A 12079-nucleotide genomic window follows, 5' to 3' on the forward strand; every position below is an offset into this window, starting at 1 on the left:
TCACTTAAGACAATAAAAAAATGGGTCATGAATATGAAAACTTCAGCAGACCTAGATTTAAATAGGACGAGATGGATTTGCATTAGGTGTACTTGTTTGGGACTATTTGCAGCCGCGGATTAACGTATATTAATCAAGCAGGCGAGCCGGGACTGAAATAAATTACAGTGTGCCTCTGATCGTGATCGTAATGAGGGAGTTTGACAAACGTCTGTGGACAACAGTGGAAATCAATGTCACAGGAACAGGTTTGGTAGCTTCACATACACAGAATACTTAGTCAGTAGGATTAATTCACGCTTCATTTTGGTCTTTACATGCCAAATATTTAAAAAAATAATAGGATCTGTGCTTATGAGAGTGATTAAGACAAACAAACACAGTGTCAGTTCATGTGTTGATATCAAAATGCCAACAGTGCCAGGCGTCTGCAACCGAAGAAGCTGCTGCGTGGCTGCAGGCTAACGTCTGGTGTCACACAATGTAGTGAGGAACACAAACTGACAGGTTTTCCAGACCGAGATAAGAATACATGCTAATTATTCACAAGACCCACACAATCACACACACTGACTCGACACGGACCAACCTGGTCAGACGTAGCGTGAAGTTGCTACATGTGGTAAAGCCTCTGCGACACACTCAGCTTCACAAACGCACACACACACACACACACACACACACACACACACACACAACACCGCGTGACTGAATTCAGTGCAGCTTTGCTTTCATCTTTTGTAAAACGCACATTCTGGACAAGTGCTAGACCCGACAGTGGAGGCGGAGGCAGAAAACACAAACACACACTGACACAAATGCACACGTAGCAGAGTGCACATACAGCAGACTGCCATAGAGTTGGAGGAACAGTTATAAATACCATCAATTAAAGTGAGGGATCCTTCACCTCTCCACTCACAGCCTAGAGGAGAGACACATCAGGATGTCAATGAAACAAGCCTCCGAACTTTCTGTGCGTGCGAACGTGTGAGAAGTCTACCAGCTGCCACATGTAGGTGAGAGGCAACTCGCGAAGAGCTCCGACTGCTGCTGCACCGCAAAGGCTTGTTCTTTTTTGTTTTGTTTTTTCGTCACTCTTTAATTAACCACGTAGAATAACTTGCATGAGTCGTGTATTTGAAGCATCTTGTTAAAAACTGGGACAAAACTGACATCTTTTAAAAAATGTATTTAACGACATCCTTCACATTTGCGTGTCAGCCAGGTCGGCTGGTTTAGAGTTTATGAATTATGTTGAATGAATGAGGATGAATGGATGACGGTGGAACTGCTTTCATGTGTTGGTCAACCTGATTTTCATCTTTCACAAATTCCTGCAGGCAATAATTAAAAGGTTTCAAAAATACTTAATTTTAGGAGAAAACCGATACACTGATTCCATGTAGTGTGTTGACACCATCCTCGTTTTACCTCACATGGCTAAAAGTACACAAGACTAGGCGCTGTTTAAACGATGAATTGCGTCCCTAATAACATGAAATCAGGTAGAAATGGAGCAGATTTTCCAGGGGGGACTGGAGAAGTGTGCTGTGACCGTGCGAGTAGCTCGTGCCAGTCAGACAGGCCGACTGACTGAGGGGAAGACAGAGGGACAGACAGCAGGGGAGAAAGGGAGAGGGGAGGTGACTTCCTGTGTGTCTGTGTGGAAATGTGTGCGCGAGTAGGAAAACTCACCATCTGCGGTCTCCATGACGCTGGTGTGGTGGTTGTAGCCGCGGGACACGCCTCGCATCGAGGCCACCTGGGGCCGCTCCGCGTGAAGCGAGGAGCGCTCCGACAGCCCCGTCACGTCTGGGGGCGCTGAGTGGTTATCTGTGATGAGTGGGGTGTCGGGGGGTTAAAATGTCAAACTGCCAGCTTTGTTTGGGCTGTTGCAGCTAAATTATTTGAAACTATACTTAAATAAATAAATAAATAAATAAAATAATAAAAAATGCTCAACAGCTTGGGGATTTGACTGAGAGCCCAGGAGCTTTAACGTCATCTGGAAATCTTTAACTGCAGAAGAGACTAATTTCACATTTCGCCTCCATCCTAACTCCCTGTCATGATGGTGAATGAATAGTACTTCAGCAGATATACTCCCCTCAGTGACTAACAAAACCACATAGAACAAAATGCCTGTAAAACATGTTTAATAGTCTGAGAAGACGGTGATAGATTTTATTTGTCCTGAATTTTTAGATTTAGTTGAGAAAATGATGCCAAGACTAAATCTTTGTTAGGGCCTCCTGTTCACAATCCAGTGCAACAGATTTATATTTAAGGTTAGTTTTTGGTGAAGGTGTAAGAGGGGTGTTAATTAATTAAAATTATGTAGCCCCATTCATTCTCTGCGACAGGATCTATAAAACTGAACCATATAATTTTTAGAAACTCAGATTTTATGCCTGAGCTGTTGTACTCCATAGCACATCGCTCTTTAGAAGTGGCAGCATGGTGCGGTGGGAAGTCTGAACCGGTAAATGCTAAAGTGGAAAGTAACTCTTTTATTAGAACCGACGCAATCACGGACAGCTCGCTCCGAGAACCGAGCGTTCTCCAACTACCACTTACTCACATTAGCTTGAAATGTTTGTGCGCCGTGCTGGTGGTCAGTGTCTAGCTTTTTGCGGGGAACGAGCTAATGTGTGAGATTTATTTATAGCTTCGTTCAGGACCAGTCACTACTCCGACTTTATGACAGCAACCTTGAGGAGAGACGAGCTGGGATAGCAACACACACGACCGCACACACACAGACACACATACATAAGCAACATCACCATCTCACGTTGCTGCTGCGGAGAGACCGACGGTGATAAATCCACTGAATCTTATTAACTAGCTTGTGACACTCACATGGCTACATGGAGCGAGCGAATTTGACAGAGATGAGGCTGCGAGCTTTTTCACATGAATGAATGACAGTGAGATGGCAGACGGCGACAACTAATTAGAAAGACATGAATTAAAACTCCTTAGCTGGCTGCCTTTGTCTTGTCGACACTTCAAGCGCTTTAGTGTGTCTGGGTGGAGATAAGGCCTCCGAATGTGAAGGACAATGCTGTCTGTCTGCGATTACGCTATAGTATCAGGCAAACAGTCAGTACGACATAATACAGGTTAAGATGTTCCCTTTGATATGACAGAATATATGAATGGCTAGCAGTTATGGTGTTCGCAAAACGTTTGCTGAAATCAGCAAAAGGAAGACAATGGAATAAGTCTAAAAATCGGCCTTTAGATTTTTACACTAGATGCAAAAATGAATATCTGTGCAGCTAATAAAAAAGGGTTCTGCAAGCATGGTCAGCTACTGTGTTTGAAGTTAATGGTTTTGTGAAGATTATAACCTGAACTTCAGGAGGCACTATTCAAATGAAATAATTTTAAATATCCAACATTTTTTTTTTTTTTTAATTCCAGTATGGGGTAGGTAACTCGTTAAAAGAAAGAAAACGTAACATCGGCCAAACTATCTGTGAAGCCGTGTGAGGCTGTGTGTGTCACTGACCGAGCTGGGTGTGTGCCATGAGGTCGGCAAGTGCGGTAGCTGCGGCGTTGGCGTTGAGGGCTGCGTGGGCAGTGGTGTTGGTGACGGACCTCCCTCCCGGGTGGGATGAAGTGGATGACGCGGAGGATGAGGTGGACGAACCCTGGATGACGCGGTTAAACCAGTGCTCGACGGCGGGGTGGCCGTGGCCCTGGTAGGGCGTGGAGGTGGCCAGACGTCCCTGCCGGCGTAGCGAGCCCTCGTCTTCCGACGCTGAGGAGGTGTCTGCGTTTGACAGGTCAAGACAGGGCAGCGTCATAACAGTGACCCCAAGACAAAAACAGGATGGGAGAATGAGCAGTGAAACACTTCTGCAAGGGTTAGATGATATGCAGATGACACATTATTTTACTTATACATACTGGACAAAGTACATATAAGTCAGTGGAATGACGACACGATTTTGATGGAAATGGAAGTTAACAGACTGATGGATGTTGGTTTTTGACTGATATTAGACTGTCTGGAAAAACAGCAGTCACACTATGGCACTGTAGCTATACAGGTTTTATATATGACAGTGTTTGTAGATGTCAAGAGAAGGGAAGATAATTAGGCATCTTGTATGTAGAGCTGCTGCCATCAAACAAAATCATATTCAAAGATAAATTGAAAGCATTTATGCTTTAAGAACATTACCTAACTGATGATGGTAATTTTGTTTCAAGAAAATCAGACACATATTGTACTTGCACATAATATATAGACACAAACAGCAGCAGCCTAAAAGAGAATTGTGTAAAAAAATAAAAAAAGTGCAGTGCTCTATTATAACTCCAGCTCACTAATGAGTTCAACACCACTTGGGGCAACAGGAAGCAAAATGAACACAATCCACTTCATCAGCCGACATCCCAGAAGAGAAAAGACGTGTTGTCACTTAAGTTACACACCAGCAAACGAGTTTTACATCAGTATGCTTCATAGAACTGAGTGCAAGGGCTAAGCCATCTCCCGTTCCAGAGAATGAAATGCTCGAGTTGAGAACAAAGGTTTTCAAAATCACCAACAAAGGTCACATCTTTTTCCCATTATTTATCAATGACCACGTAAACAGCGGCGCCCGGACGGCGGCTTCCAAAACAAGCACAAATTCATTCACACAACTCAAGCTATTTCACTAAAGCCTTTGAGCAGACTGCACCAAACAAAGGTTTAATAAAGTGAACAACCTTGAGAGGATGAGAGTGAGAGATACAGAAAATGGAGATTGAGAAAAAAAGAGAACAAGACTGTGTGTGCGCGTGTGTGTGTGTGAACTGCACATTTCTGATGGATGTTCTTTAAGCTAATGAGCCTTTGTGTAATTAATCCTACTAATCACACACAGTATGCAGTTAAGTAAAGTCCAGCAATTGAGACACTATTAAAATCACTGTTCCTTCCCTAAAGCTTCTCTTGGCCTTGCAAAGGCAGTCAGATTATAACAAACCAATTTAATGTCTCTACAGCCCATGAACACGTGGGGGTTATCTCACATTTATGATTCTGTTTGTTATTCCTGCGCCTCTCTTCAATCCTTCTCCCTATCTCTGTAGCCTTGACACGGTTGGAAGAAGGAAAGGGAGGGTCAGAGAACAAATGTAAAGCAGAAACTGAGAAGTGAAAGGGAAGAGAAAAGATACTGGAGCAGAAAAACAGAGGTATCTGTTGTAGAAAAGATGGACACAAAACAAGAACAGATAGTGAAGGGTGAGCCAGAGAAAGGCAGATAGTTGTAGTGGCAGATATACTGAGATCTCATGCACCAGTAAAATGAAAGCAGATACATTAATCAAGCTTCGGTTGAGCACTTCAAAGCCTGACCTGGTTTTCAATGGCTTATATCAGTAAAAAATAGATTCAATCCTATTGACTGATGCAACAACACAATGGTGACAGCCTAAATGAAAACTGTGGCTTTGATTTATATCAGAGAAACCAGGTCCATCTAATACATGTTCCATCACTTTCACTGATTAAAGCTGTCGACTGGCACCAGTGCGAAGAAGGATTTGAGCTAAATGCTAATATCAGCGGAATAACGTGTCTACAATGGTGTTAACACGGTTACAATTAGCAGGTATGATGTTTATTATGTTCACCTCATTGGTTTAGAGTTGTTAACAGGATGTTAACATTTAGTAATTAGCACTAAAAAGGATGCGCAGCAGAGGCTGAGAGGCAGAGATGGCTTTAGTTTTGCATATAACAATGTAATAGAAACACTGAAGTTTCAACATGACGATGGTGCAAGATGTAAAATCAAGGGGACGCCAGAGTCATTGCGATTTATTTTGAGCCGGACATGTATGTGCGTACCAACTGACATGGGATTTCAGTTGGACTAGGTTTCTAAATGTGTTTTGCAGAGAGGAGAAGTGTTGGTTGACATATAGTCGCATATCCCATCACTTCTTACCTACTGCTGTTGGCTAGGCTAGTTAGCTGGTGTCTTCTTGTTGGTTGCTAGCTGGTAGCTGACTGCTAACCTGCTGGTCAGTTTTTCAGTTGTACTGGGCGTCAAAAAGTGCTTTGTCTCGGATCTTGGCACAAGGAATTGTAACATCTGTAATAATGAACACAGTAGGTGTGGTGATATTTCGGTGTAGTACCTGGTTCCTGGTTGACTCTTCATTGCTTAGTGTCTGATAATGCAAGAACAAAAGGTTCCTATCAAACACACATTGTATGACAGATATGGATGTACCGTATTTTTGCAGGGATTACTATTGATTCTTCTTGTGCAGACATTTAGAGTTTACACAACAGAAAGCTCCTAAAGAGAATGACAACAACCGCTGCCATTAACTTTTAAAAAGCAGCAGAGCAACAGACCATCTAGCTTGTACTGTATGATGTTTGCGGCCCGTCAGACATACCTATACAACTCATCCAAGTAGATTACAGTAGATCGCTCAGAGAAACCCTAAACAACCACGAAGAGTCCCTCTCTTTGTCCTATTCAAACCCCAGTGTCTGAGCTCTTAATCCGGTTACTTGCTCCACCGCTGTGTCCTCTCTCTTCATCCAAGGCTCGAGGCTTTAAGGCCCCCCACCTTATACACCAATGATAAAGTCACAGCACTGCGTGAAAGACTGTTATCAAATCCTACACAGTTTACGCACGACTGAAAGAAATACAAAAAGGCTTTCGGGCCTTGAAACTCTCGAAAGAAAAAGCTGCAGAATGTAGTAAAATGACAAACATTTAAAAAGAGCTGGCCCACACAGCACAAACTGTTATAAATTCAGGCAAAATGTCGACATTTTGAGACAACGTTAAAAATCTGATTACGCATCCATTATGCAATTCATGTGGGAAGGTCTGCCTGGGAACACAACGGTGAGAACGGAGCCCTTTATGGTCACAAAGAATGGATACATTCATCACATTCGTCTCCACATTTTCTTTCCAGTAGCAAATGCTTGGCAACATCATTTTTGATCACTGGACACAACACCCTACACACCAGTGCTCATGGGAACATGTGAAACAACCGAGTGAACACATAAACCAACACTGCGTGCACACAGCACACACTCTGATACCAGCAGGCAGTTCGATTTAAAGGAGCCGAGGTCTCACCTGGCGGGGTGCATGCCTCGACAGAAGACTGAACTAGCACTGATCGTCTCTTGGAGGGCATGGGCATCTTCCTCTCTTTGTACTTGGCCAGAGCTGCTTGGACGGCTTCTGTGTGCAGATCTAAAAAAAAAAAAAAAAACACAAACACAGTTTAGCATAAAAGAAGAACACCAGACATTTAAAAGCTTTTGGCGGTATGGACATGTCATTACCAGATCTGAAGCGCTCATCCCGGGTATTGGCAGCCCGAGACTTGTTGTGTTTTGAACCTGGAAGAACAGCCTGGGAGGAGGCTTGGATCCTGTTATCAATTTGCAGAGATGGATCTACACCTGCATAGAAGCAAGACCAAGGCAGGGATGTGTCATTTTATAACAGGAACAGCAAGTATATCCTTCTCTAGTGCTCAAATGCAACAATATCAATATCAGAACCATTTTGCAGATTGTGACTTGGACATAAAGCAACGGTGCTGGATATTGCTCAACCAAATATCCACAAGCTTATTGGTAATCCCTACTTAGGCTGCTTTCTTTGAGTACAGTAGCTTGGAGTTGAGAAAGTATTCACTAATTAATCCAGCCTCTCTCACAGCTTTCCTGCCGCCTCCAAACGTTCCAAGAGAAGCAAATGCAAATTACACAGGCGGGAACTGAAAGGAGGTGATTAAGCACCATGAATGTCAGAAAGACAACATCTTCTAACTGGAGCACTCTAAAATTATCCAACTCTCAAACTTGTCAACCTCCTTGTGTACTGCATGACGCATCATTCGGCTTATGCAATACTCATTTGAGCTTCATTGACTAACTAGTGGTGAGGAACAGAGGGGAAACCCAAGGTCTCAATATAAGCTCCGTTAAACGAAAATCCTCCAATCACTGACTTTGTTTCTTCTGGACAAGCTCAAATTGTGATGTATTTGAATTACACTGAAAGGATAAACACTCAGTAGGTATGAGTAACTCAAGAATGAATTCTGGTGGACATTTATCTCACAGCACAGTGGATGTTGACATTGAGGAACAGGCCAATTCAACAGACCATTAATTAAAATGATCTTGCCATAGCATGTTGTTAAAACCTTAAATACATGCAAAGATTATGTATTTTCTTAGTAGTTACTTCGAGCTGAAGGACATAAAACACGGAAGGACAGAATTTTTCAGAGCAACAGAGCTGTCTAGTTTTTACCAAAGACAAACTAAATACAATACAATTTTCTACCAGTAAAGGCTGCATGGGTGAAAAAGCAAGATTAGAAATTACAACAAAGACACACATCACAGGTTAAGTAGAATAAAGCTAAACCACAGAATGCAAAGGGAAAATCATAACTTTTTTTCAAGTCCGCTGTCTTTGACAAAACAAGGAGTCGTTGAGCATCCTGGCGTAGCGAGACTAAGAGTCGAGCAATTTCATTATTGTGTGTTTCAATAATGCAAGAGGAAAAAAAATACCTCTGCATGTAACTCAATGGTCCTACAACTAATCACAGCAAACAAAATCAACTAGACACATCAGATCTTATCTGGAGCATAATCTGTCTACAATGGAGAGACCCCTGATCAACATTTCCCTACAAATATTTTGTCTACGGAGGTAGTTTGGTCTGGCTGCCAGGATACTGATGAACTGTTGTATAAATATAGAACAAATTACACATAAAATGACTATAACTTACTACTATAACTATAACTATAGTAGTTATAGCAGATTTGATGGCATTAACACATACATAATCCAAGCAAGCAGAAATTTGTAGTGGTAAATGTGTTTGGAAGTGCAGTCATTTAGTGGTATAATAGCACTAGTATCCTGGGTTGATTCTGGTGTTATGGTCTCTACAGAGTGGGTGTCCTCGTTTGTTGGGAACAGAGTCCCGGCCACAACAAACAGCCGGCGAGATGCTGGATCTAGCTGGCTGGCCCGTCAGACACCCAGCCAGCCAGCCAGCCAGCCAGCCAACTCCCGGGGCCGTCCGGTTTTTCAGCGGCAGCTTAGCGAGGATCAGTGAGCTCCACGCAGTCAGCAAATCTCAGACAGAAGCAGCTAACACGCTGCAACGCTTCAACTAAATCAACAGCACGAGTTTCAAATACTGCACAAGGTAAAATAAGGCCTGAGGACATTTGAGGACGCACAGCAGTCTGACGCACACCCGTACACACACACACACACACACACACACACACGCCGCATCCCCCGAGCGTGGAGAGACGCACTAATATATGCTGGTTCCTTCCATCGCTCTGACAACCCAGTCACACAACGGTGGCCAATCCTCAGCTCCCGGAGGAAACGGGTCTATAGAACAAGCCAGGACACCAGACCAGGTTGCCGGGCAGAACACGCTTCAGAGACACACACCGCACGGAGCCAATCGGAGGCGTGCCCTGTCACAGAACACTTGGTTATTGGCCCACAGCGAGCCCTAATGAATTTTTACCACCTGTCTGATGCCAGCGTTCAGCGGCGTGGTGGTTGATTACACGTTTGTTATCACTTCCTAGAAAGCAAACACACTAGGCTACTGAAAAGCATCAAGTTAACAGATGTACACAAGGATAAATATTGGCTCTTGTGAAATTTCACACCTGTCAAGAGCTGAGATTTCAGATGTATAAATTATATTTATGTGTTGTCACTAAAGATGTACAAAAAGAAAAACTTGAATAGGCTCAAAGTGATGCAATCAATTAAAGCATGAGATTGATTTAGTCTCTCATGTTGGCTCTAAAGGTCATGTGAAGTGAAGGCCGAACATGGACATATAAACAAAGGACGACAACTGTGAAATATGAGGCAGTAAAACGGCTTATGAATTATTGGATTGGAGGTCAGGAAAGGGCAACAATCTATTGGACTATTTTAACCTTCAGCTGTTAAACCCTAACCCACTGATTCATCGCGCCGGACAGATGTGTCATTAAATCTCAACGCATCCATTCATTCTACTGGAAGCGTGCGTTGCATAGGAGGAATCTCATCCCCTAAAAAAAGACTTTCCATTACTGCTCTCTGTCTGAGACTTCCCTTTATTTAGGCCTAAGGATCCAGTCTCAGTGGATCAAACAATGCGTGGCACAAGAGAATGAATTAAACGATCCGTCCAAGCTAAATAACAGCCCTGCTAACTCCAGTGGAAAGCCTTGAGCCAGCGGCCCGCACTAGACTCTTGCTTTCCATTTGGTGTTCTGAGAGCAGGCCAAACCAAAGACCGCTATGGACGTCGGCCCACCAGATAGAGGACGGAGAGGCACGAAGCATTCGCTCACCGCAAACCGAATTCAATTTATAGGCCAGGAGAGGCTAGGTCAGACGGACTGCACAGCTGGGGTTAAAAATACACGCAGATATCCAATACTGTAGATATAGAAATATACAGTATCCACCCAATACAGTGAAATAACATAGACAAACTCTCCTGTTTTTCAGAATGAATCTCTTTGCAAACACCCACAGCCCAACCCAGGATCGCAGGGATAAAAAAGCAACCTGGGACCAAGCAGAGTCCTCTAAATAATTAGCATTCTGTAAGCTGGGGTAAAAAGTATAATCATGAGCTTAGCATTATGAAAGCAGCATACGAAGTGATTGAAAATATATTAAGATCCCCCTGGGAGCCAAATGTAGACCAATTATCATTCAAGCACAGATAAACATTCGTAATCTCCGTCATGTCTTTGTTCCCTCGGTTTCTTATTTTAATTTTCAGTACATGAGGTACGACGGGGGACTGTGGCGTTACAAACAGACACAATAACCAGGGTTAACGTCATGTGCGATAATCACGGGAAACTTTTCGACCTTTCGATCTTAAAAACATTTATTCAACTCAAAATGCCCATCTCCAGAAACATTTTTGATACTGTTTGATAATCTGTTTTCGAATATGTCTTCTGTATGTGTCTTTAAATACTTTAACGAGGGTTGTTTTATTACTAGTAAATTATCACACACAGCTACTCTCCTGATCGTCATTATCACATTTACAAGAAGTTCTTCTCATTTCATCTGCTCCTCTGATGATGCTATGCTAACCGCTAAGCTAACAAGCCCGTCAGAGCTCATAAGGACCTGATGTGGGCAGCGAATTCCCTCCGGGCCTCCGTGCCTTACCTTGAATCTGTGGGATGTACGGTGCCAACAGCTTGCCTCTTTTCTTCTCATAGCCCTTCTGAGTGATGTCCCCTGAACAGACAGAGACAGAGAAATAGAGGATCAGACAGTGAGAGAGAGAGAAAGAGATGGGGGGAGGCAGAGAGATGAGTCATTAGCTCGGCCGTGCCTCTGTGTTATGTGTGCGTGTGTGTGTGTCTGTATGCGCACAACTGCCCCAGCCGGGCTGGTTACACTGGCACCGCGGGGCACCAAACGCAGGTTGAGTTAGCAGATGACCCGCTCCTACCAACTACATGCCTCTATTAGTCACACACACACACACACACACACACACACACACAGGAAGCGACACTCCAATTGTACACGTACACCGCGCCAGAATAAAAGAAAAAAGATATGATTGTGCGCAGAATTTCCTCCGAATACTTGAACGATGGCATCAGCTGAGCAAGAGGCATTTAAAAGACCATTTGTCTGGTGCGCCTGGAATATTTTCCCCCCTCCGTATTTTTACCAAAAAGTAAAAAAACACCGCCGTCAGCACAAATTGAATCCGCCTCCGTCTTCCCGCACATAATTAAAAAGCAGTATGTTAAATGAGATCGGGCCGCATGCGATTTTAATAGCTGCAACACTTTTCCATGCCGGTCATTTAAGTACAATAAATGAAGACCGAAAAAAAAACAAAAAAAAAATTTAAGGGAAGGGCCAGACGGTGAGATAAGGATGCAGACGGATGGAGACAGAGAGGATGAAATTCAAAGGCGAGGTAATGTTTTGGTTCTCTTAATGGAGCGTGCGGAACAAATCGGAAGGTTTTAGGTACA

General features: G+C 43.3%; 1 protein-coding gene across 7 annotated transcripts in view; it reads right to left on the bottom strand.

Annotated features, from left to right (window-relative positions):
* Positions 1-12079, bottom strand: part of dip2a (disco-interacting protein 2 homolog A) — a 75901-nt gene that overhangs the window by 18128 nt on the left and 45694 nt on the right. For 4 of the 7 annotated variants that reach the window (XM_047600855.1, XM_047600854.1, XM_047600857.1 and 1 more), the window contains exons 2-7: positions 11250-11321; positions 7340-7459; positions 7128-7247; positions 3521-3784; positions 1699-1836; positions 884-925 (exon numbers count right to left, since the gene is read on the bottom strand). In XM_047600855.1, the coding sequence (XP_047456811.1) occupies positions 884-925; positions 1699-1836; positions 3521-3784; positions 7128-7247; positions 7340-7459; positions 11250-11321 (756 nt within the window). The remainder of the gene's footprint in view (positions 1-883; positions 926-1698; positions 1837-3520; positions 3785-7127; positions 7248-7339; positions 7460-11249; positions 11322-12079) is intronic. The other 3 variants (XM_047600858.1, XM_047600860.1, XM_047600859.1) reach the window with 1 other exon arrangement.

This window comes from Mugil cephalus, chromosome 12 (assembly GCF_022458985.1).
Source record: "Mugil cephalus isolate CIBA_MC_2020 chromosome 12, CIBA_Mcephalus_1.1, whole genome shotgun sequence".
NCBI classification, from domain to species: domain Eukaryota; kingdom Metazoa; phylum Chordata; class Actinopteri; order Mugiliformes; family Mugilidae; genus Mugil; species Mugil cephalus.